The 23420-nt window shown below is 41.5% G+C and overlaps 1 protein-coding gene across 2 annotated transcripts in view; it reads left to right on the top strand.

Moving 5' to 3' along the window:
• ahctf1 (AT hook containing transcription factor 1) overlaps positions 1 to 23420 on the top strand; it is an 86852-nt gene that overhangs the window by 58670 nt on the left and 4762 nt on the right. For both annotated transcript variants that reach the window (XM_067988634.1, XM_067988636.1), the window contains exons 27-33: positions 3214 to 3409; positions 4457 to 4654; positions 6194 to 6707; positions 7131 to 7254; positions 8839 to 8954; positions 11496 to 11674; positions 14265 to 15846. In XM_067988634.1, coding sequence (XP_067844735.1) covers positions 3214 to 3409; positions 4457 to 4654; positions 6194 to 6707; positions 7131 to 7254; positions 8839 to 8954; positions 11496 to 11674; positions 14265 to 15846 — 2909 coding nt within the window. The remainder of the gene's footprint in view (positions 1 to 3213; positions 3410 to 4456; positions 4655 to 6193; positions 6708 to 7130; positions 7255 to 8838; positions 8955 to 11495; positions 11675 to 14264; positions 15847 to 23420) is intronic.

Raw genomic sequence — 23420 nt, 5'->3', positions numbered from 1 at the left:
CTCTGTCATATCTGCTCTAACAAACCTGCTTTCCACACCAGAGTTCCTAAAGGTCCTTTTTCCTCAGCTGAGTCTTCCCTCAGCAGTGGTTGACAGGCCCTTTGGTTGAATCCACCACATTTCCCATATGCAGCAGAAGATAACTGCCAGGGACATCCATTATGCATTTCATCTTTTGATGCTAATGCTCAAGCTGGTGCAGTTAGGAAATTCAAAATATGAATGTTATTTATATTGCACTGATCAAATCGCTTCTCTCCTGCTCACCCGGGTATTTGTTCCTGGCCTGAATTTGGAGCCAGCTCTTCATGCCCTCCTCCCTGTGCAGCCTCAATGCATGTTGTGCAGTGGGTACGCGATGCTGGTAGCTCCCATTGACTCCCTGCTCAACTTCAGTATGTTGGCTGCAGATCTTTCCTTGTTTAATATTGGTATATGTTGTCTACTGGCTTCTCTCTTCCCTCCCCTGCCCCCACCCCCCAAAATACAGTCAGTAATAAAAAAAAACTTAGTCATTTGTAAACATAAAGTGTAGAGTAAAAATACCGCAAGATGTGTAATCTGCAAAGAGTCAGTGTCCGTGGAAATCCAGGACGGTGGAAACACACACATAATCAACAATAGAATCCTCAGAGCAATAGGCAACCCCAAAGAATGAATCCAAAATATCATGAAACCCAGAAGCCAACCAAAAATGATTGAAAAAGTTCTTTAACAAATCTACTTGAATTACACTTGTGGCTGGCGAAGGGTGTACATGTCCTGCAAATACCTCGGCAAACTTCTAACCTGCCGAGGAAACTAGCAATCGCACTTGTTGCTGAGTTCTTGGGCAGCACCAAGACACCCCATCCAGAAATCGGATAAATCTCAAGCTCCTTGTCCCTTCCCCCACACCTCCCTCTCTCCCCTTCACCTGCTTTTCTCCTCTTCCATCTCGCCACCTTCTCCCTCTCTCTTCCTCCCCGCTTTCATTTTCCCTCTCTCCTCTCCCTTACCGTCCTCTTCTCTTTTCTCCCCTCACCCCACCCCACCCCTGCCCTCACTCTCTATCCGCCCTCTCTCCCCTCCTCATTTGTCACCCTCGCTGCCTTTCCCTTCCCTACCCTGCCTCTCCCCCTCACTTCTCACCCTCACTTCTCACCCTCTCACCCCTCTCCTCCCTGCCTTGGTTCAATTATTTCCCTTGGTTGACCTGAAAAGTTTCATTGGTTTTGCCTCTCCATGTGCATTGCCATGAGAGATTAAGAGGCAAAAACTGAAACCAATGAAAAAAAAATCTCCCCTGCAGCACCACCACTGCATCACTCTCTACGACCCCCGGTAGAATAATAAACATGGCCCCCACTTAACTGAGCAAAAAAAAACAAATCATACCCCACCCACTGAGAACCAAGCCAATGAGTTTATATCCGAGAACAACCTCCCAAAAAATGGCCATAAGCACAGATGCCCAAACTCTCATTCACCCCCATCTCAGAAATTGCTGGTGAGGATTTAAACCAACATTCATCCCGAGAGCCAGCCGCCCCCTTCCCCCCCCCGGATGGCTGACTAGCGCACACCCTCCCCTGATGCCCGAACCCCCCGCCCCACTTTCCATGACCCACCCCCATCTCTATGGCTGATGGCTGACCCCAACCCCACTTTGAGGCCATGCCCCCCCACCCCGGGCACAGATGGTGAGGGCACAGATGGTGAGGCCCCACCTCATTCCTGGTGGCCGAGACTCACCTCCCCACCAGCACTGGCTGAGACCCCACCCAATGGCCAAGACCCCCCCACCCCCGTCCCGTCCCTGATGGCCTTGACCACCACACACCCCTACCAACAGCCAAGACCAACCCCGATCTCAGGCTTACTTGGCATCTGCTCCCCGGCTGCTTTCCCTCCCGACAGGCAGCCAGCCTGTCAATCTGGCTGGGTGTGTGTGGGAAACCTGGAAGCAAAAATAATTGCCTTCAATTGTGTTGCGATCATAGATTCCAACGCACTCACTTCACTTCCGGTTGCCCATGCAAAAATCTACCCACGCGCTAAGTTCCCAGCTCCAAGTAAAAAATCATGCCCAGAATGCCTGTAAGTATTATATTTTGTACTCATCAGAGTGAAAGACATCTGCTAGGAAATGGAACTTTTTTTCCTAAGCACTCCCAGGTCAGATTTAGCAGAGACCAGATACAAAGTGAAACTCCCTTTGGTCAGTGGAGGCTGATTGAGGTACAACAATGTGTTTTCTTTCCACTTGTGCCTCTCATTTTTGTCCAACTAAGACTGCTGATTAGTGCTGAGCTATTGGCAACTTGTGCTGTGGGCTTTCTTCCACTGGGTTGACTGCTGAAACACATCAATATAGCTCTGCTATGGCTGGCAGAGAGCAGAGTCTGTGCCATGCAGTTGGACTCTACTAATTAGACTCCCCTAATTATAATTGTGGATGTGGTGAAGGTTTTATAATCATCCTACAAATGAGCTTTAACTTCAAACTTGATCCACTACTTGATTTAACGTTTTTTTCAACTAAAGTTCTTCGCCAACAGAATCTGCTGCCATACCTTCTGAGTCATATGCCATTACATTGAGAAATCCAGCTTAACTGCAGCATATTATGGAAAAATTGCCTCACTATAACTCTTTCACTTGAAGGGGGAGCATTATTTAGACTCCTTGAATTCCTTTCTCCTTTTGCATGCCATGTACCATTTCCTGGGAGATTGGGCAAACAGCTTAGATTAACTTTGTTTATTTTCAGAATCTATATTTTTCCCTACCCTAGTCATAAAAACATCTTTGGACAGCTTATGTAGGATATAGAATATTAATTTGGGTGTGGCCCCTGTGATGAAAGGACGTTTTGACTTGCTAAAAGGAGAAACTCTGCTCACTTTTAACTATATAACTGATACTTAAATTGCATAACTTCCTGTACTAATATAGTAGTAGGTTTTATGTCTTGATGCTGAAGCTTTCATCTTTCTTTAACATTTACAGGTTAAACATAAATACCAATATTATAATCTGAAAAGTATAATCAAGCTCAGTCTACTTGGGTATTGTTTCTAGAGGACTGCAAATTAAGTAGTAGTGACTAGCTCTCTCAAACAAATTCTTTTTCATTAGATCTTGCGCAAATTGTTCACTATTACTTCTGTTGGGAAAGAGGGAGGCATCCGGAGAGACTGCATTTCCAACAGAATTATTTTCTTTGATTAGGTTATTGGATTCTGTGCGGCAGCTGAAGACCCATTCGACCTTGAAAGCAGAGACTACTCCGTCTATACAGAGTAAGGCTAGTCCTTCTTTGGTGACACCCAACCCATTGCAATCATACACTATTAATACAGGCTACCTTAGAGACATTTCTAAGGCATCGGAACTAAAACTTTTGCAAACACCTCCTGTGGTGAAGGTACGTAATTTATTTCTATCCATTTTTTTGAACTGAGTATGTTATATTTTATGAAACTCTTATTAAATAATTCCTAAGCAAAGGAACTATACTGTACTCAATGTTACACCACCACCGTGAAAAAATTATGTAATGGGGGAAAAAAACACAAGAATTAAGTTCTCAGCCGCCTGATTAAGTCAAATCTACTTGAACTGGGTTATTAGATAGTATCAGTGCACTGTGTGTGCTCAGTATTGCCATGATGAGCAGTCTTACAGTTTCCCCATGTTTCTGGTATTAAGTTATTTTTAATGGGAAAGGCAATGTAATCAGGACTGGTGTGCAGTGGTTTTAAAAAAAAATGGTTTTGTTTTTCCTTTTTAGAGGGCAAGAGCATTTACAACTTCCGAAACCACTTTTGGCAATTTTATTCTTCAGTCTATCTTAAGATCCAACCTTCACCCTACACCCTTGGCATCACCATGTGCCAACCTTACACAATAAATGCTGGCTGCATATAATGAGCAATAAATAATGGTCAAATAAAATATTAGCTATTTTAAAATAGCTATCAAAATGAATATTTGGCAACACTCAATCACTACCACAGAAAAACCCATTTAGATGATGTCATAAAATTGCCTTTGTGATAGATGAATTAACATTGCTGCCTAGTTGCAAACTGAAGGCTTGAACAATTTCAGATGGCTTAAGTGAATGAAATATTTTAAAGAAAAAAAAAATGGATTAACACCAAAGTTTGTAACCATATAATGTTTTAATACTAACATTTATATATGGTATATTGCAGCTGTAATGTTATCCTATAATATCAGGCTGCTTTATACACTCAACTTTCCAAAAATGGGGGCGAGATTTAAACAGTTATAGACCGATCTCTCTCTACTATCTCAAGCAGACCTCTTGGTTGATTTAAATTCAGCCCTCAATAATCAATAACAATATAGTTAAAATACTGGTAGTTTTCAACTTACCAAACTCATTTTCAATGACTAATTGATTAAGCTGCAAGGTTTTAAAAAATAATGTTTTTTTCCTTTTTAGAGGGTAAGAGCATTTACCTCTTCAGAAACCACTTTTGGCAATTTTACACCTCAGTCTATTTTAAGATCCAACCTTCGCCCTACGCCCTTGGCATCACCATGTGCCTCACCGAGTAGGTCTCCAACTCCTCCACTACGTGCTAAAGAGACCAAAATTTCTTTCATGGAGGAGAAACTAACTATTCGATGGACTAATGGGGTATGTATTTTATCATTTTGAATTAGCATGTGTTCAGGTGTTTGACTGTTACTCTGCTTTATTGAAGGGAATTATAATCCCCTTTGCTAACTGTAACGTCGTGGTCATTAGCTGTCTTCTCAACTCAAAATGTTAACACGTAATAAGCTTTGACTATAAGATATTTATTTTATAAAACTGTGGGATAAGCAGGATGACAGTGTATTTATGACCAGATAAGAGTGGGGAACATTCCGTGCAAGTTTTTGAATTGAAGTTTACATCAAGGATTTCATCAAGCCTGTCAAATCACGAGCATTTATCTAATTCATACTAAATTTATTTATCTGCATTTTTAAGAAGCATAAGATGAATGTTCAAAGCCTTGTCGTGTCACAAATGCATGGGTTTAATGCTGAGACTGACTTTCAAATACTGTTAATAAACTCATTTAGAAGTTATCACCCTGGGCTGGTAGTGGTGAGCCGGCAAACTGTCATAAAGCTTTTATGGTAGGTTTCTCAGAATTTCCTTCTGAGGATATTTTTAAACAAAAAAATTGCTGGTTTTTGAAACGAAAATTCCTTTAAACCATTAGCCCAATGCGTCAGCAGTGGTGAAAAAGGCAACAGGATCGTGGGGCATAGAGCACGTCCCAGAAAGTGATTTAGTTCCTACAATGCACTGGTCTGACCCCCACCTTGAGTGTATTGTACATTTCTGGGCACTGTACCACGTGGGTGACATTCTGGTCTTGGTGGGGTATAAATTTGATAAATGAGATTGGGCATCCGTGTTGTGGTGAGAGAATGCAGATTCTGGGATATTTATAGTGGGTGGGGGAGACAGCTTAGAGGTGATTTTATTGAGTGATTTAAAATCTTAAAGGGATTAGATCAACTGGATCCCAGAGTGATGTTCATTATTAATACAAGTTGTAGGACAGGGGACATGGATCTAGGTTAGACTAGAAAAAGGTGAATGTGCAGTTAATATATAACTTCATGCAGAGAGTGGGGAATTTGTGGAATAGTATACTCAAGGAGGCGGTGGAAGAGGATTTCAAGGGTGATGAACACATTGCCCTTTGACCGTGTGCTCTATGTCTTCCTTCCCATCCTCATCCTCTCTAGAACTGTCTTTTGGTTGGGGAGAGGGGGAAAATGAAATGATTTCCATGGTAACTATATGAACATGTTTTAATTTTTTTTTCCTGGGCAGTCTTATTGAGCTTTGTACTAAGATGCCTGTCGTTATTAGAAGTGGTCTTATTGAGTGCAAAAAAAATACAGCTTAATGAAATTCTGGCCAATGAAAGTCTTTGAAGGGATGCTTGCCCATCTAATTTTTTTCTCCTTTGCCAATTGGGTAGCTATTTTATCAATTGTAGGTGGAGTAGCTTTCAAAGAATGACTAGTATTGTGTAATAATCATAATATGCTAAGCAAGAGGAATAGGACTTTTAACCCTTAACCTATTGAAACCTCAGAATTCACGAGTACAAGGTTAATGGTTAAATTTACAGCTGGTTGCAAATTTATATATCTCTCTTAATTCAAGGTTGCAGCTGCTAATGAATTACAACTACTGCCTTCATCAACCAAACGGATTCCACGAACGCCATCTATTGAGTCATGGCCTTCAACTACAGAAAACCTGGCCACATGTGAGGTAACTCCAGACAATGAAGTACTGTCCGAGCAAGTAGAGATGGTTGATCTTTCTGGCACTGACAAAGGCAATGACAAAATTGAAGTCCCAAAAGACGACGTTGATAGTTCTGGAAGAACGGAAGAATGGTCTATGGAAGAATATGTAGATGCTGCCGAGTCTCTGGATAGAGGGGACACTTCCAAGGATATGAGCAAAGTGGTTTCTGCAGATATATTCATCCTAAATAGGGAAGAGAACATCTTAAGTGGTGGTTCTACTCATGTGGAGGGACAGATTGTGGAGGAACATGCTACAAGTGACCAAGCAGTTGAGGTGCCTAAGACTGAAAATGAGGATGTGCCTGAAAATAAACATCCGTTTATTGAGTCAGATAATGAGCAAACTTCTGCGTGTGAAGAAGGTATGTTTTGCCAAACTTAATAGATTTATATATTTTGTGTTTTATACAATAATTGGGCAGTTAAGTCAGCCATGCACACAAACTATATAGTACAATTTAAAATCGGGTGGCACAGTGGTGTGCCAAATGTCTCGAGCACTCCCTCGCATCCACTTAAGAGCTTCATTGCATAGATCTTGGAGTAGATTACTTGGATCCTACTAAGTCATGTAAAGGTTGGTAAGGAGCAATATATTTGGACATTTTTACTGTTCTTGCTGGTTAACTTTACAACCGTTGCTGTGTACACTGAAGGAGTTAACTACCTTTAGTGTTGATCAGGGAATTGCAGAGTGCGCTATGAAATCCTTGGAATGGCTTTAGTTTTAACTGGTTTTGTTTGTTAAACAAAACCAGTAACCAGTTTATACTTTCTGTTGATAGTTTTGGATATTGATGTCAAGACTGGAAGTACTTCACTATCAGTAAACGTTCCCACAGCATTCATTAGCTCAAATAACGAAGAAGCAGCCCTGTCGAAGTATAACCTTGAATCTGCTCACGAGGGGTAAGCCTGCAATATTTTTCCCCTATAAATTCTTTGTCAGCATTCCCTTATACTATTGTCTGTATACTTTACATCCCACAAGATTTGCTCAACTCTTTTTTTGAACCAAATTTGCTAAGTATTTTCCATTCCTCTTGGTTCTTTTGTGCAAATAGGTTTGCTGAGTCTTGGTATGTTGGTAAATCAATGTGTTTATAAGCATTTGGCAAACTTTTTTTTGTTAGATTACTGTGTTGCTTTTACTGCACAAATGAACAGGCTTGGAAAGCATTTTTCGTCTGTTGAATGAACTTATCTGCCAGTCTTGCACACCCCCTAGAGGCTGACCACAGCACATGATTAACCCAAGGCCTGAGAGCAGATCGCACTTTTGAACTGTTGTGTGAGGGAGAAATAGCCATAAGGATATAAAGTAATGATAACATGGGAGGAGGGGAATGGGTGGAGAGGAGAGGAAGAGAATAAAATTGTCACTTTGGCAACTCTATTCCACTTTCAAGAAACCTCCATGGTTTACACATAACTATTATACACTTTCTGAAAGGGATATGTCTACACGGTGAACCAAATGTTCCCATGAAGCTGCCCTCGTAGTGCTCATAGGTTTTACATAACCAGATGCACTAATTGGCATTTGACCTCTTTTTGTCAACATATTGTGTTCAATAATGGATTAGTCATCCTATTTCTATCAGAATTTGGATATGAATTCAGCTTAGATGAATAAGATTAAACTCTCCTCTCTGGCTGTAAGAATCTCTTTTTTTTTAAATCAGATACTCCTAACTCACCTAGTAGCCACTAGTATGTGCCACATAACTGCCAATAATTTAACATTAACATGGCCATCTCGTTCAGCGAGACCTTAAACAACAGTAGATCTGGGAAATGCAGCTGTTGATATATTAAGGGATGCTCTTCTCCGCCTGGAAGGATCTCTGAGCTGAATCATTCAGGTGGTTATCTGACTTGAGTGCTTGATGCCAATTAGGGGAGGAGGAAATTCCATTCCCAGTCAGTATTTTCTCTATACATCATCCAGGCCGTAATGTTCTATTCAGCTGTAGGAAAATGCTTATACTAATCCTAAGGTTTTTAGATTAGAAGTATGATGTTCTATTGTGGCAGCACTTTTCAGCATAAACTCTGTTAATTGCACTGTTAGAAGGCTGTGGGGTGACTTAATAGAGGCCTTTAATATTATGAAGGGGTTTGCTAGGGTGGAAGTAGAGAAGATATTTCCACTTGTGGGGGAGTCCAAAACTAGGGACCATAAATATAAGATAGTCATCAATAAATCCAATAGGAAATTCAGGAGAAACTTCTTTACCCAGAGAGTGGTTAGAATGTGGAACTTGCTACCACAGGGAGTAGTTGAGGCGAATAGCATAGAGGCAATTAAGAGAAAGCTAGATAAGTACATGAGGGAGAAAGGAATAGAAGGAAATGCTGATAGGATTAGATAAAGTAGGGTGGGAGGAGGCTTGTGTGGAGCATAAAAACACCGGTATAGACAAGTTGAGCCTTGTGGCTTGTTTCTGTGCTGTAAATTCTATGTAATTCTATGTTTGTTTGACTATATAGTGAAGGCATGCATCCAGAAATGCCTGAGGAACAACAGCTATTTCATGTACCACAGGAAAAGGAAGAAGTATTCCAGAGTGAGGACGTTTTCTATCCAGTCACTGCAGATGCTGAACGTATGTATAATTCCATTTATTAATTGTGTGTAAAATTACCATCTAATTTAAATAAACTAGCTTACTATTGCGGGTGAGCTTTTCTTTCAAATTTTTTTCAATGCAGCATCTACAGTCAACAGGTTTGTTTGCCAAGAAACAATTGAAAACAACTGGAGTGACTTTTTCTGTGAAATCCAAGTCAGCGAGATACCTTCTGAACTTAAATGTGTGTAAAAATGACTGTCTAATAAATAAAACCGCCCGATTTACCGTCTTTGAGTTTATTTGTGCAACACCGGTATTGTGAAGTTACATACAAATATAGATTCTACAAACATCTCCTTGGGAGATCATGGTTTATGTTAACATGAAAGAAAGACTTGCATTCATATAGCACTTTATCACATCTCTGAGATACTTTAAAGCACTTCACTTATAATTAATTATTCTGAAATGCAGTAAGTATTACGTAGGTAAATAATATGCTGATAAGCTTCCTACACCAAGTCCAAATTATTTCTTCCTATAATGTGTAGTATGCATGTTAATAATTAGAAGGATAAAAAGAACTTTACAAGTCTTTAACTATCTGGTTTTGCATTAAATTAAGAAGACAAACATTCGCTGTTATGGTTCGAAACCTGGAACCAAAGGAGTTTACAGCACAGACGGAAGCCATTTGTAGCACAGGAGGAGGCCACTTGACCCATCGTGTCCGTGCCGGCTCATTGCTAGAGCAATCCAAAACTAATCCCAAACCCCTGTTTATCTATTCTTCCCTAAAAGATGCAATGCTGTCTGCCTCAACCACTTGTGTAAAGCATCGGATGCTCCAATAATCCTCTGCATAAGGAAATTTCTCCTAACCTCTTTCCTCACTCTCCTACTAACAATCTTAAATTGATGACCTCTAGGCGTTGACTCCCCATCTAGAGGTAATAGTCTTTTATTATTCATACTATCAAAACCCTTCATAATTTTGAAAACCTTTATTAAATCTTCTCTTAGCCTCCTCTGCTGCAGTGGAGATAGTCCCAGTATTGTATCACCCTCATTACTGAAAGACAAGGAGTTACCTTTTCTTAAATAAATAAATTTTCACACTCATCCAAATAAGGAATGTTTGTGTTAGGGAAAACTCCCACTTGAACAATCTCTGCAACCCCAGATCAGATAAAGGATGGCCAAATGTAGAATCTAGGTCCCTTTGCTCTGCCGCAACAACTTGTTATAAACTCAGATTCGGAAGAGTGGTCTGTCCTAGGTTAGTATTTAATTTTACCACTTTCTGCACCAACTGTTCTTAAATTTGATGAGTGAGATTGCAATTTTGTATTGAATTACATGCAATTCTGCACTGTGAGCTAGTGTGCAGTTGGAATTGGATGCAAACTTTTCAAACTCCTTTCACGTAGGGGTCAGGAGAGAGAGGGGGAAATTGTTCATATCATCAATAGATGTTTTTATACTGGCACTTTAGTTCAAATACTGAGAGAGTGGCATCCGTGCGTGGCTTCCCACATTTACACTGTTCTCCTAGTCTGGTGGCAGAGTTGTGGACTGTTTATCATGGGTCTGCAATTCTTTCACCAGGGTAAGGGAGACAGATTTAACAGTGTAGATGCAGGGAACTGGCTCACAGATGACAGTTTCCTGGAATTTGATATAAAGAAGCATCGGTGTAAAAGTGCCTAATGTTTGAGCTCAAGTTCTTGGGGTAAAAGGAGAACATGCTAACTCATTGTGCTACTTAGTCAGTTTATTACCTGTGTTGTTGCCAAGTCGCCTCCGGCCTGCACCGCACATTTTCTGATAAAACTTGCTCCAGACAACTGAAGTGATGTCCCAGCCAAACAGGATCTACTACATTTTCCCCATGTATTATGCCCATGATGAACCAAAGTTCTAGCTATGGCTAGGAACCAAGACTAAAATTGGCCATCCATAAAAGTCGCTGCTCCAGTCAGTACTCACTGGATGTGCTAAATGCAAGTGCCAGCACAGCAGCTTAGGGCATTGTTATAGCCACTTTGAGAATCCAGGGTTTTCCACCTGACCTGCAATAGTAGATGATCAGGCAACAAGTTGAGGTAGTGCTGTAAAGCCTCCAGCAGTATCAGGAAAGCCTGCAGACAATATCTTTAAAAGGCCCAATTTGGTTCTGCTCCCTATTCTTTTCCTCATTTCTTCCCCACTTCCCAGGTTCAATGCCATTACTCACCACTAATTTAATCAGTAGAAATATATGCATGCCAGTGCCATAAGGGGTAAGGTGGTCATGGGTTGACAGGCAGCAAGAAGCTTGCCAGTGCTCTGCTGGAATGCTGCAGAATTTTAGTTGGTTAATCCCCCACACCTAATCTCTCTCAAGACTTGAGTAAATGGAGTGTGACCTTTACAGGAAGAAAGTGGAAACAGAAACAATTTGATTCATCAACATCTAATGCCCTTTATAAAGCCATGATGGATATTAAATATTTAGTTTTGTTTACTTTGTAATTAAGTAGAAGAAAAGGCAATGGAGTTCTCTTTAAATTTTACATTCCGTTTGTTTTCCAGCTGTGGTGATTGTAGTTGAGAATGAGGACATTCCCGGTACACAGTCAGGAAATAAAGAAAATGGGTCTGCGTTATCAGGATACGATGAAAGTGATTTTGAAATGATGGACGACAACGCTGTGTGTACACAGGATGAACCGCTTGCAGTTTTGCTTCCTGTAAACACTCAGCATTTGCAGGTAAACGAAACAGTGTTCTCCATTTATAGTCAGACTATATCTATGTATTCTCCACACGTTCCAGTTTGTATAATTATACAAGCTGTTCCTCATTCATTCAGCTTCTTCATACAGATGAAATGATTGCTCTCCACATTAGGGGGAAAACTATAGGACCCCTTGGTAGCCACACATGTATCTTTCCATCCTTTTCAAGGCATGAAATGTCTTGGTATCGTTTCTCCAATTTTTTGTTGTCTCAAAATCTGTCAATCCAGATTGTTGAGGGTTGACATAACAGCCACTGCAGCCAATTGCACAACTTTGATGGAAAATTTGTTTGATTGAATATCTGATAAGAACCAGGTGCCTGGAAACCTGATAGGCTGAAATGGTCAGATACCATACAAACTACTCATTTTGTGCAGTACGTTCTTTGAAAACCTCCCATCACTTGGCCTTCAACTCTGCTTAGGTTTTCATTTGGTAGTAACCAATGAACTCTGATTGTGGGTCCACCTTGTATGATATGGCACTCTTCAGACACCATCTGAAGTTTTTGCTAAAAATTGTAACTAAGTTTTATCCTTCTGAGAAAATCATCCTGACAAAATTTGATCCATCACCACTTTCTTTCCAAAGAAGTAGAGCCTCAGATTTCCAATTATATACATTCAGGGGTCCACATACCCCTATGATTGACTACCACAGTCTGTATGGTTTTTGAGGCACCAGGGTTTTAATAGAAGTCAAGACATAAATGTCATTGACTTTTCTTGATTTTCTTGCACAAACTTTTTACAACAATCATAAGCTCAAATTTCACAAGATAAATATGGCTGAGTAAGGCTATTCATCCCATCCATCCAGAAAGACCCTTCACTTATCTTGCCCCTGCCCCCCACCACCAATCATGGCATAGAATTGTTTTTTAAATGATTCTAGGATTTTTGCCTCCACTGCCCTATCCAGAAGTCTGTTCCATGTGTTGATCGCTTTTTGTGCAAAGAATTTCCCGACATCAGTTCTAAATTTGCCTTTTACTAGTTTGTACTTGTGTCACTTTGACCTAAATTCAAAGTTTGGCTTGAAGTAATTTTCTGAACCTCCCTTTTGCATACTGTTTACGATCTTATATGTCACTACGAGGTCACCTACCTTCAACTTGAAAAGCTCATGTTTCTCCAATCTCCTCTCATAACTTAGTCCCCTGCCGCTAGGTTTTGGCCATGTGGCTCTTCTCTGAACTATCTCGAGGGCCTGTTCCCTTCGCATGTCAGAGACCACAACAGGGCTCGGCACTCAAGATGTGGTCTGACCAGAACACTATCCAGTTTGAGTATGACTTTGTCTGATTTATACTCTATTCTTTTGCTATTTAATTCAGAATTCTATTTGCTTTGTTGATTGCTGCTGCACAGTAGTTGGACATGTTGAGTATAAAGTCTACTTAAACCCCAGATCTCTTTCAACTTCACACGTAGCTTTTTCAACACCATTTAATGGAGTACCTTCACCCCTTCCAATGTGCAATGCTTTACACTTGTCTATATTAAATTTAATTTGCCGTTGTTCTGCTCTGTTACATATTTTGCTCAACTTATTTTGTGGTTCCTGCGTTTCTCCTCCAAATCAACTGCCTGCCCTAGTCTGGTATTAGCTCCTATTTTGTCATAGTTTTTGAATCCAAGTCACTAATGTAAATTAGAAACCATCGGTGCTCCCACATCCATCCCTGGGTCACCCCAATCCCCACCTCCCCGTCTGGCTGCACACATGTGACTGAGATTGGTTAATGGACAAGTTTTTGTCCTGCCCATGGACCTTTTCTGTTGTCCAATTATTGCTCACTTTAAATTTGTTCTCTGGATGTGGGTGACACTGACAAGACCGTGTTTATTGCAAATTCCTTCTTGCCATGAGAAGGTGCTGATGGGCCTTTTCCTTGAACTGCTGCAATCCTTGTGCTGATGGTGTTCCCATCCAGATAGTATTAGGTCGGGAAGTCCAAAATATTGACCCAGCAACTTCACATCATGGTTGAAACAGAAGTTGACTGACTGCTCCAATGCTCATCCCAAGTGTCAAAATCTGGCACTGTCTATAAACTTTCACACACAAAGTACCTCTACCTCCTGAGGTCTGTAAGTATTCATCTTATCTATTTTCATTCTCTCTTGCAATCTGTCGTCATCTCATTCAAAACAATTGCAGTGCAGTACCAAAATGAAGCTTTCTAAGCAGTGGGACTGAGAGAATACAGGTGTGCATGACTCTTGTAGGGGACCAAACACAATGCCCCAGTGGTTTCCCCTGTTTGGATGAAAACCTATTTATTTGTTTGTGAAGGCTGCAAACTATACTCAATGAGAAAGATGAACCTAGAAAAGGTAATATAACATTAAAATGCTTGCCTTTAACATTCTTTTCTCCTTTAACTGTGATCAAAGCATAAGTGTATTAAAACAAACCGTGTGGTTGATGGTCTCTTTACATTCTGATGTACGAGAAGGGTGTCAAAAATAATACGTGTGCTTTAATGTATGATTTGTGGAATGACTTGTAGAAAATATTTTTTTTTTCTCTCAAAACTCTTGCCATCTGATTACAGGGTGTTGATGATGGATTTGCAGTGCAACTCCCAAGGGAAGAATCTTGGCCTGTAAGTTCTGTGGAGCTGAAGCAGCCTGACCCAGTTGAATTTGCTGGAACGTATGACTTTGAACTTGCTGAGCAGTCCTGTAGTACAGTTAGAGCTGTGAGCGAAGCCGAAGATTATGAAGTTGAGGTTGCAGAGCACCATAATATTCAAGAAAGCTTCACTTTAATGTTAGATGGTGATGAGGCTGTAGAAGTGTTAACATCTACAGAGGCAAATCAACGGCCTGCTTTAGTCGAGAATGAAAAAGCAATTCCATTTGAATCAATGGAAACTATAACTAGCGAACCCAATAAAGAGACTCCAGAGGATAATGCTGTTGAAAGTGAAGAGAAGACATGTATAAAAAATAATTCTTCGGTTCTTGGTGGTCAAGAACCATTGGAAGACCAACACAACCTGGCTGAAGCATTGCCTTATGTGACTGAACCAATTAACGTGGCCATAACAGATAATTCAATAGAGGTTCTTAAAGGAGAAAAATCAAATGTAGAAGAACTGTCTGAAATGATCTCCCTACCTGTTCAGGTAGATACCCCAATAACAGGTCAGAGGGGTGGCTTGTGTAAGAGCAAGGCAGTAAAGAATGCACAAACAGATGAGTCTGAAGAAGTGGTTGGCAAAGTTATACAGACGAAGCAAGTGGAGGCTCCAAGGTCCTTAAGAAGAAAAGGTAATACAGTGACTGATGTCAATACTCTGGATAACGAGGAGTTAGTATTAGTGGAAATACAGGAAGTTAAACCTAAAATGGAAATAGCTGCAACACGAAGGAGGAGTACGAGGCGAGCTGTTACAGGTGTAGTTGAGATCCTGAAAAATAACTTGACTGAACCTGAGGATGTACCACTTGATCAAAAAACTGGCTCGGTTCATCCTACTTTAAGGTCTGCCAGAAAAACTATTACTAGTAGAACAAATGTCATTGAAAGTAGTTTGCCTGTTGCCAAAATGCCACTTGCTCAGCTTACTGAAACTGTTCCTGCTTTAAGATCCACAAGGAGAAGTGTTGCTATTAAAGCAGATACAGAACACATTTTGCATGGTCCTTTGAAAACACCACTAAGTCAGCAAGCTGAAGTCATTCCTATTTCTCAGCGGTCTGCTAGAAGGAAAAATAGGAAACTTTCTGAAGTTGAGGCTCTACTAAACCACCCACTTTCAGCATTGGAGATTGATGAGCAAGTGCCTGTGCCAACTACACCCAGCAGACTTACAAGAAGTAGGGCCAAAGATGCCCACCTTGTGGCACTAGAAAACATCGCTGAACTGACTTCAAATGTAGAGATAACCTTACCTGCTAATTCTCAGACAACAAAGAGGGGACAGCCTGTCGCAAGCACGGAAACACCAAAGCCTGTTAAAGATGATATTGAGGATGGTAGGCAAGAGGAACAGCTTACAGTGACTTTTACCCACAAACCAACTAGGAGGAGAACTGGTAAAGGCTCTGAATCACAGGCAATAATCTTAGCAGAAGAGGATCCTTATGCTTTCTCTCCTCCTCTCACGAGGTCATCGAGAAAGTCAAACGGTAATTTTGTCCAGAGCCCTTAAATTGTGCTTGTTCAAATGTATTTTGAACCTTTTTTGTAGGCACTAAGTTAGCCAGGCTATTTTGTTTTATTTTACTCAACCAAATAGGCATTACATCCAAAAATTGAAATGAAGGCTATAGTCCAATTAGCACTCAATTTGTACAAATGTGGAATGTTTTACTGTTAGCCTGAAACATAAACATTTAGAGTTAATATGTTTGTACACTGGCCAATACTTTTACCTCTGTTATAAAACATTCCTCATTCTTCAGCAAGACAAATGGTTTTGGGAAATAGTTCCAAAGAGCAGGGACAAATGGCTGAACCATGGGATTCGAATGGTGATAGAGAAAGAGCAGGGGCCAATAATGATCTGGAGCTGGAGGAATGGATGCCAGAAAATAATGCTGAGGTAATGTGGAATAAAACAGTGGATGAAGATCCTGAAAGTGATGTCTTAGGGCACGGGGCATCAGTATGAAGGGTTTTGATAGAGCAAGTAGGGAGAAACTGTTTCCACTGGCAAATGGGTCAGTAACCAGAGATCATAGAGGTCATAAATTTAAAATAATTGGCAAAAGGAAATGAGGCGAAATTCTTTCCCACAGAGGGTTGTTAAGCTCTGAAAACGCACTACCTGAAAAGGTGGTGGAAGCAGATTCCACAGGAACTTTCAAAAGGAAATTGGCCAAGTACTTAGGAACATAGGAGCAGGAGTAGGCCATTCAGCCCCTCGTGCCTGCTCCGCCATTTGATAAGATCATGGCTGATCTGTGATCTGACTCCATATACCTGCCTTTGGCCCATATCCCTTAATACCTTTGGTTGCCAAAAAGCTATCTATCTCAGATTTAAATTTAGCAATTGAGCTAGTATCAATTGCCGTTTGCAGAAGAGAGTTCAAAACTTCTACAACCCTTTGTGTGTAGAAATGTTTTCTAATCTCGCTCCTGAAAGGTCTGGCTCTAATTTTTAGACTGTGCCCCCTACTCCTAAAATCCCCAACCAGCGGAAATAGTTTCTCTCTATCCACCCTATCTGTTCCCCTTAATATCTTATAAACTTCGATCAGATCACCCCTTAACCTTCGAAATTCTAGAGAATACAACCCCAGTTTGTGTAATCTCTCCTCGTAACTTAACCCTTGAAGTCCGGGTATCATTCTAGTAAAGCTACGCTGCGCTCCCTCCAAGGCCAATATGTCCTTCCGAAGGTGCGGTGCCCAGAACTGCTCACAGTACTCCAGGTGCGGTCTAACCAGGGTTTTGTATAGCTGCAGCATAACTTCTGCCCCCTTGTACTCTAGTCCTCTAGATATAAAGGCCAACATTCCATTTGCCTTCTTGATTATTTTCTGCACCTGTTCATGACACTTCAGTGATCTGTGTACCTGAACCCCTAAGTACCTTTGGACATCCACTGTTTTTAACTTTTTACCATTTAGAAAGTACCCTGTTCTATCCTTTTTTGATCCAAAGTGGATGACCTCACATTTGTCTACATTGAATTCCATTTGCCACAGTTTTCCCCATTCACCTAATCTATCAATATCGCTTTGTAATTTTATGTTTTCATCTACACTGCTTACAATGCCACCAATCTTTGTGTCATCGGCAAACTTAGATATGAGACTTTCTATGCCTTCATCTAATAAATATTGTTAATAAATATTGTGAATAATTGAGGCCCCAAGACAGATCCCTGCGGGACTCCACTAGTCACATCCTGCCAATGTGAGTACCTTCCCATTATCCCTACTCCCTGTCGCCTTTCGCTCAGCCAACTTCCTAACCAAGTCCATACTTTTCCCTCGATTCCATGGGCTTCTATCTTAGCTAACAGTCTCTTATGGGGAACCTTATCAAATGCCTTCTGGAAGTCCATATAAATAACATCCATTGACATTCCCCTGTCCACTACTTTAGTTGAAGAGGACTAATTTGCAGGGTTATGGGGAAAAGGCTGGGGTGTGGGACTAAATTGGACAGCTCTTTCAAAGAGCCGGCATGACTGGCCGAATGGTCTCCTTTTGTGCTGTAAGATTCTATGATTTGCTTAACTTTCACAAACAAATGAATAGGCTAGCAACTAAACTCAGGGGCCGGGTGAGGCTGTTGGACAGAACCACTCGGGCATTGCGGTAGAACATTCAGTCATGTGATTTTTTTTTCACCTGTTGTCTATGTAGAACTTGTTGCAGAAGTATTTATCACTTTTGTGTTAGCATAGCAGGGTGAAGTGTATCATCACTTTTTTGGAAGTAAATTTGTGTTAATTATATTTTTTGGGAAACTTTTTTTTTCCCTTTCGCACCAATTTTCTTTCCCCTTTCTGAAAGCATTGATTGCTTGCTGGGGTGGGGTATGGTTCCGTTGGTGTTGATCACCCTTGAGTATCACGCCCAAGTGGCCATTCTTGTGTGAGCGCAGATGATGAGCACGGCCACAAGAAAATTAAGAGTAATTTTTCACAGAACTCCCACTGCCGCAAAGGTCACTTCTTTCCTTTTTCTCCTCCCCCACAGTTGAAAGTCCGTCCCCTTTGTTAAAAACAATCTGCTCCACTAACCGTTTCACTTCCTCATTTCCAGTTACTGGCTCCTACTTGATGCTGCTGCTTTGTTCCGGGATCAGACTCTGCTGCATTCTGTGGGTGGGAATTCCTGATTTTGATATAGTTTTTACCAGTTCTGGGAATTCCTGCTCACAGAGTGCAGTAGAAACCGATATCGTCTCTCAATGAAGTAGTGGCATCAGATAAACACCAGTGAGGGTCAAATCTGAGAAGACTGCTTTTGTGAACTTCTGAGATGGTGGTGGGGGCGGGGGGGAGGATAGTCCCTCTGTGGAGTGCACTTCTACATAAAGGAGGCCCTGCTGCCTTTCTGACATGGAATGTCACTGTTTCATTTTACACAGCAAGTTATGATGATCTGGAATGCATTACCTGAAAAGGTGATGGAAGCAAATTTAATAGGTAACTTTCAAAAGGGAATTAGATATATACTTGAAAAGGAGAAATTTGCAGGGCTATGGGGAAAGAGCAGGTGAACGGGACAAATTGGATAGCTCTTTCAAAGAGCCGGCACAGGCACGATGGGCTGAATGGCCTCTTCCTGTGTTGTACCTACTATGAAGTGGTAGCTATGAGTCTGAAATCATTGAGAAACATCTTAATGATTACAATAGCCGTCACATTTATGGTGGCCTGCTGACTTTTGAGGTTCCGGTGAATGTCCAGGTTTTGCATTGTGTTTCGGAGGGTGTTTGTTTTGTGCTCACCAAGGTACGGGCTGTAGGTGCCCTCACCCACATCAAGCATCATCGTGTCACGTGTAGCATGGGTTAGAAGCAAAATGATCTCATTCTGTCCCAACAGTGTGCTTTGGCTTCATCCTGAGAATATCACCTCTTGCTATACCATTTCCCACATTTAACGGTCCTGCTGGCCTTGAATAAGATTTTCAATTTAGTACCAAATTAGTCAGGTTTTTAACCAGGTGCCCACCCGAAGAAGATCGATATCAAGACTGTCCTTTACATTCAGTAAAAAGAGGAAAGAGGAGACTATCATCCCAACATTTCCAGAGGTAAAGGGATGGTATGCTGGCTCACTGCATCTTCTGGATATCCATCATAGTGTCTGGAGAACAACGCTCAACTTAACTTAGTACTACCTAGGCCTGTTAGAACTATATGGGGTTACATTCGTCACCGAAGGAAAATATTATTCTACTTGCAATATATAGTGCACGTAACATAAAGAATGATCGAAGGCACTTCACAGATAAGGCAAATGGAAAATGGAAGCTGAGCCAGGAAAGAAGAGATTAAGAGGTGTGAGGAAATGGGGTTTAAAGGGGTATTTAAAGGAAGCAAGAGTGATGTGGAGTATTTAGGAAGTGAATTCTAGACAGTTGGACCAAGCTGGCTGAAGGCTTTGCTACTAATGCTGGGGCGGAGGGAGAGGGAATGCACAAAAGGTTGGAGTCAGAGGAACAGGACATTTGCAGAGGGCAATGATATAGGACTGGAGGAGATTAGAGGTAGGATGGAGCAAGACCACGGATTTAAAGACTAGGATGAGGATTTTAAATTTAAGGTGTTGATGGCTGGTAGCCAGTGAAGGTCAGTAAGTACAGAGCTGATGGGTGTTCAAGACTTAGTATGAGGCAGGGTGCATGCAACAGGGCAGTTTGGGGCAAGTTGGAGTTTATAGAGAGTTTTGGAGTTTGTAACAAAGAAAATATGGGGTCAGAAACTCAGCTCAGAGTTGAACAGCGTGCCAAGGTTGCAGATAGTCTGGTTCAACCCTAGAGAGTGGCAAGGGAGCAGAGTTTATGTTGGAGCCAAAAGATGACAGCTTCGCGGATTGCAGATTTCTCAGTGATTTATTTTTGTTAGGTAAGTGTATTAAGGGTTACGGAACCAAGGCGGGTAAATGGAGTTAAGTTACAAATCAGCCATTATCTAAATTAATGGTGGAACAGGCTCGAGGGGCTGAATGGCCTACTTCTGTTCCTATGGTCCTAGATTCCGAAACACATGTCCCCAGAAAGAGAATTCCAGTAAGTGGGATTTGGAAAGAGACTGTATACTCAGGGTGTGCACTAAATGTATATTGTAGCTTATTAAGTCCTTTGGGTTGTTTGTGTACAAGCAGATGGTACAGGGCTAGACACCTGATCCTATCATCTACACCATACGGCAAAACTTTTGAAGCAGTTTACAGTAGATATCCTTGCTGTAGCGGTGTAATCTGCAGGACAGGGAATCTCATTCCACAAGACACAACTGGCCTACAATTTCAAATGACTCTTGAACCTGAGCAAAGCGGTCACCTCTGCTCAGGGAAACTTGTCAAGAGCAGGTGTTGTTAATACTGGAAAGTTCTGGAACATATACAGAATCTTCAAGCAATTGCCTAAAGTTTACTACATTAGCAAGAGGCGGGACATCCAAGGAACTCTTGTAGACAATAAGAAATGGCAGGACTCCTTAGCAAGTAATTTGCCTCTATTTAGATAGGAAGATGGAGTACCAATGGAAGATGTGGTGGAACCACTAATGGATGTAAATATAAATATTAAGAAAGGGAACTGTATTAAAAGAGTTAATGAGTCTTAAAGTTGATAACAAATACTGAGGAAGATTAGTGATGAGATAGCAGAGGTACTAACTGTAATAGGTTTTTTTTTGGAAACCAGCATAGAATCATAGAATCATAGAAGTTACAACATGGAAACAGGCCCTTCGGCCCAACATGTCCATGTCGCCCAGTTTATACCACTAAGCTAGTCCCAATTGCCTGCACTTGGCCCATATCCCTCGATACCCATCTTACCCATGTAACTGTCCAAATGCTTTTTAAAAGACAAAATTGTACCTGCCTCTACTACTGCCTCTGGCAGCTCGTTCCAGACACTCACCACCCTTTGAGTGAAAAAATTGCCCCTCTGGACCCTTTTGTATCTCTCCCCTCTCACCTTAAATCTGTGCCCCCTCGTTATAGACTCCCCTACCTTTGGGAAAAGATTTTGACTATCGACCTTATCTATGCCCCTCATTATTTTATAGACTTCTATAAGATCTCCCCTTAACCTCCTACTCTCCAGGGAAAAAAGTCCCAGTCTGTCTAACCTCTCCCTGTAAGTCAAACCATCAAGTCCCGGTAGCATCCTCGTAAATCTTTTCTGCACTCTTTCTAGTTTAATAATATCCTTTCTATAATAGGGTGACCAGAACTGTACACAGTACTCCAAGTGTGGCCTCACCAATGCCCTGTACAACTTCAACAAGACATCCCAACTCCTGCATTCAATGTTCTGACCAATGAAACCAAGCATGCTGAATGCCTTCTTCACCACCCTATCCACCTGTGACTCCACTTTCAAGGAGCTATGAATCTGTACTCCCAGATCTCTTTGTTCTATAACTCTCCCCAACGCCCTACCATTAACGGAGTAGGTCCTGGCCCGATTCGATCTACCAAAATGCATCACCTCACATTTATCTAAATTAAACTCCATCTGCCATTCATCGGCCCACTGGCCCAATTTATCAAGATCCCGTTGCAATCCTAGATAACCTTCTTCACTGTCCACAATGCCACCAATCTTGGTGTCATCTGCAAACTTACTAACCATGCCTCCTAAATTCTCATCCAAATCATTAATATAAATAACAAATAACAGCGGACCCAGCACCGATCCCTGAGGCACACCGCTGGACACAGGCATCCAGTTTGAAAAACAACCCTCTACAACCACCCTCTGTCTTCTGTCGTCAAGCCAATTTTGTATCCAATTGGCTACCTCACCTTGGATCCCATGAGATTTAACCTTATGTAACAACCTACCATGCGGTACCTTGTCAAATGCTTTGCTGAAGTCCATGTAGACCACGTCTACTGCACAGCCCTCATCTATCTTCTTGGTTACCCCTTCAAAAAACTCAATCAAATTCGTGAGACATGATTTTCCTCTCACAAAACCATGCTGACTGTTCCTAATTAGTCCCTGCCTCTCCAAATGCCTGTAGATCCTGTCCCTCAGAATACCCTCTAACAACTTACCCACTACAGATGTCAGGCTCACTGGTCTGTAGTTCCCAGGCTTTTCCCTGCCGCCCTTCTTAAACAAAGGCACAACATTTGCTACCCTCCAATCTTCAGGCACCTCACCTGTAGCGGTGGATGATTCAAATATCTCTGCTAGGGGACCCGCAATTTCCTCCCTAACCTCCCATAACGTACTGGGATACATTTCATCAGGTCCCGGAGATTTATCTACCTTGATGCGCGTTAAGACTTCCAGCACCTCCCTCTCTGTAATATGTACACTCCTCAAGACATCACTATTTATTTCCCCAAGTTCCCTAACATCCATGCCTTTCTCAACCGTAAATACCGATGTGAAATATTCATTCAGGATCTCACCCATCTCTTGTGGTTCCCCACATAGATGACCTTGTTGATCCTTAAGAGGCCCTACTCTCTCCCTAGTTACCCTTTTGCCCTTTATGTATTTGTAGAAGCTCTTTGGATTCACCTTTGCCTGATCTGCCAAAGCAATCTCATATCCCCTTTTTGCCCTCCTGATTTCTCTCTTAACTCTACTCCGGCAATCTCTATACTCTTCAAGGGATCCACTTGATCCCAGCTGCCTATGCATGTCATATGCCTCCTTCTTCTTTTTGACTAGTGCCTCAATCTCCCGAGTCATCCAAGGTTCCCTACTTCTACCAGCCTTGCCCTTCACTTTATAAGGAATGTGCTTACCCTGAACCCTGGTTAACACACTTTTGAAAGCCTCCCACTTACCAGACGTCCCTTTGCCTGCCAACAGACTCTCCCATTGACCAAAGGATTGGCGGGTAGGCTCACATCAGTAATAGGAGAACTGCTTGTGACTGTAACATTGAGCACTTAGGATTTCCTAACTTCCCCCATCAGACTTCTAGTTGTATTCCTAATTTCATGCCTTATTACAGATTTGCAAATCTTTCATTATTTAACCTCTCAAAACCTTTCATAATTTTGAAAATCTCAGATTCTTCCCACCCCCCCCCCC

This window comes from Heptranchias perlo, chromosome 8 (genome assembly GCF_035084215.1).
Source record: "Heptranchias perlo isolate sHepPer1 chromosome 8, sHepPer1.hap1, whole genome shotgun sequence".
In the NCBI taxonomy this organism is placed as follows: domain Eukaryota; kingdom Metazoa; phylum Chordata; class Chondrichthyes; order Hexanchiformes; family Hexanchidae; genus Heptranchias; species Heptranchias perlo.
The sequence above is the reverse complement of the archived record's forward strand: the minus strand, read 5'-3'. Positions and strand labels throughout refer to the sequence as shown.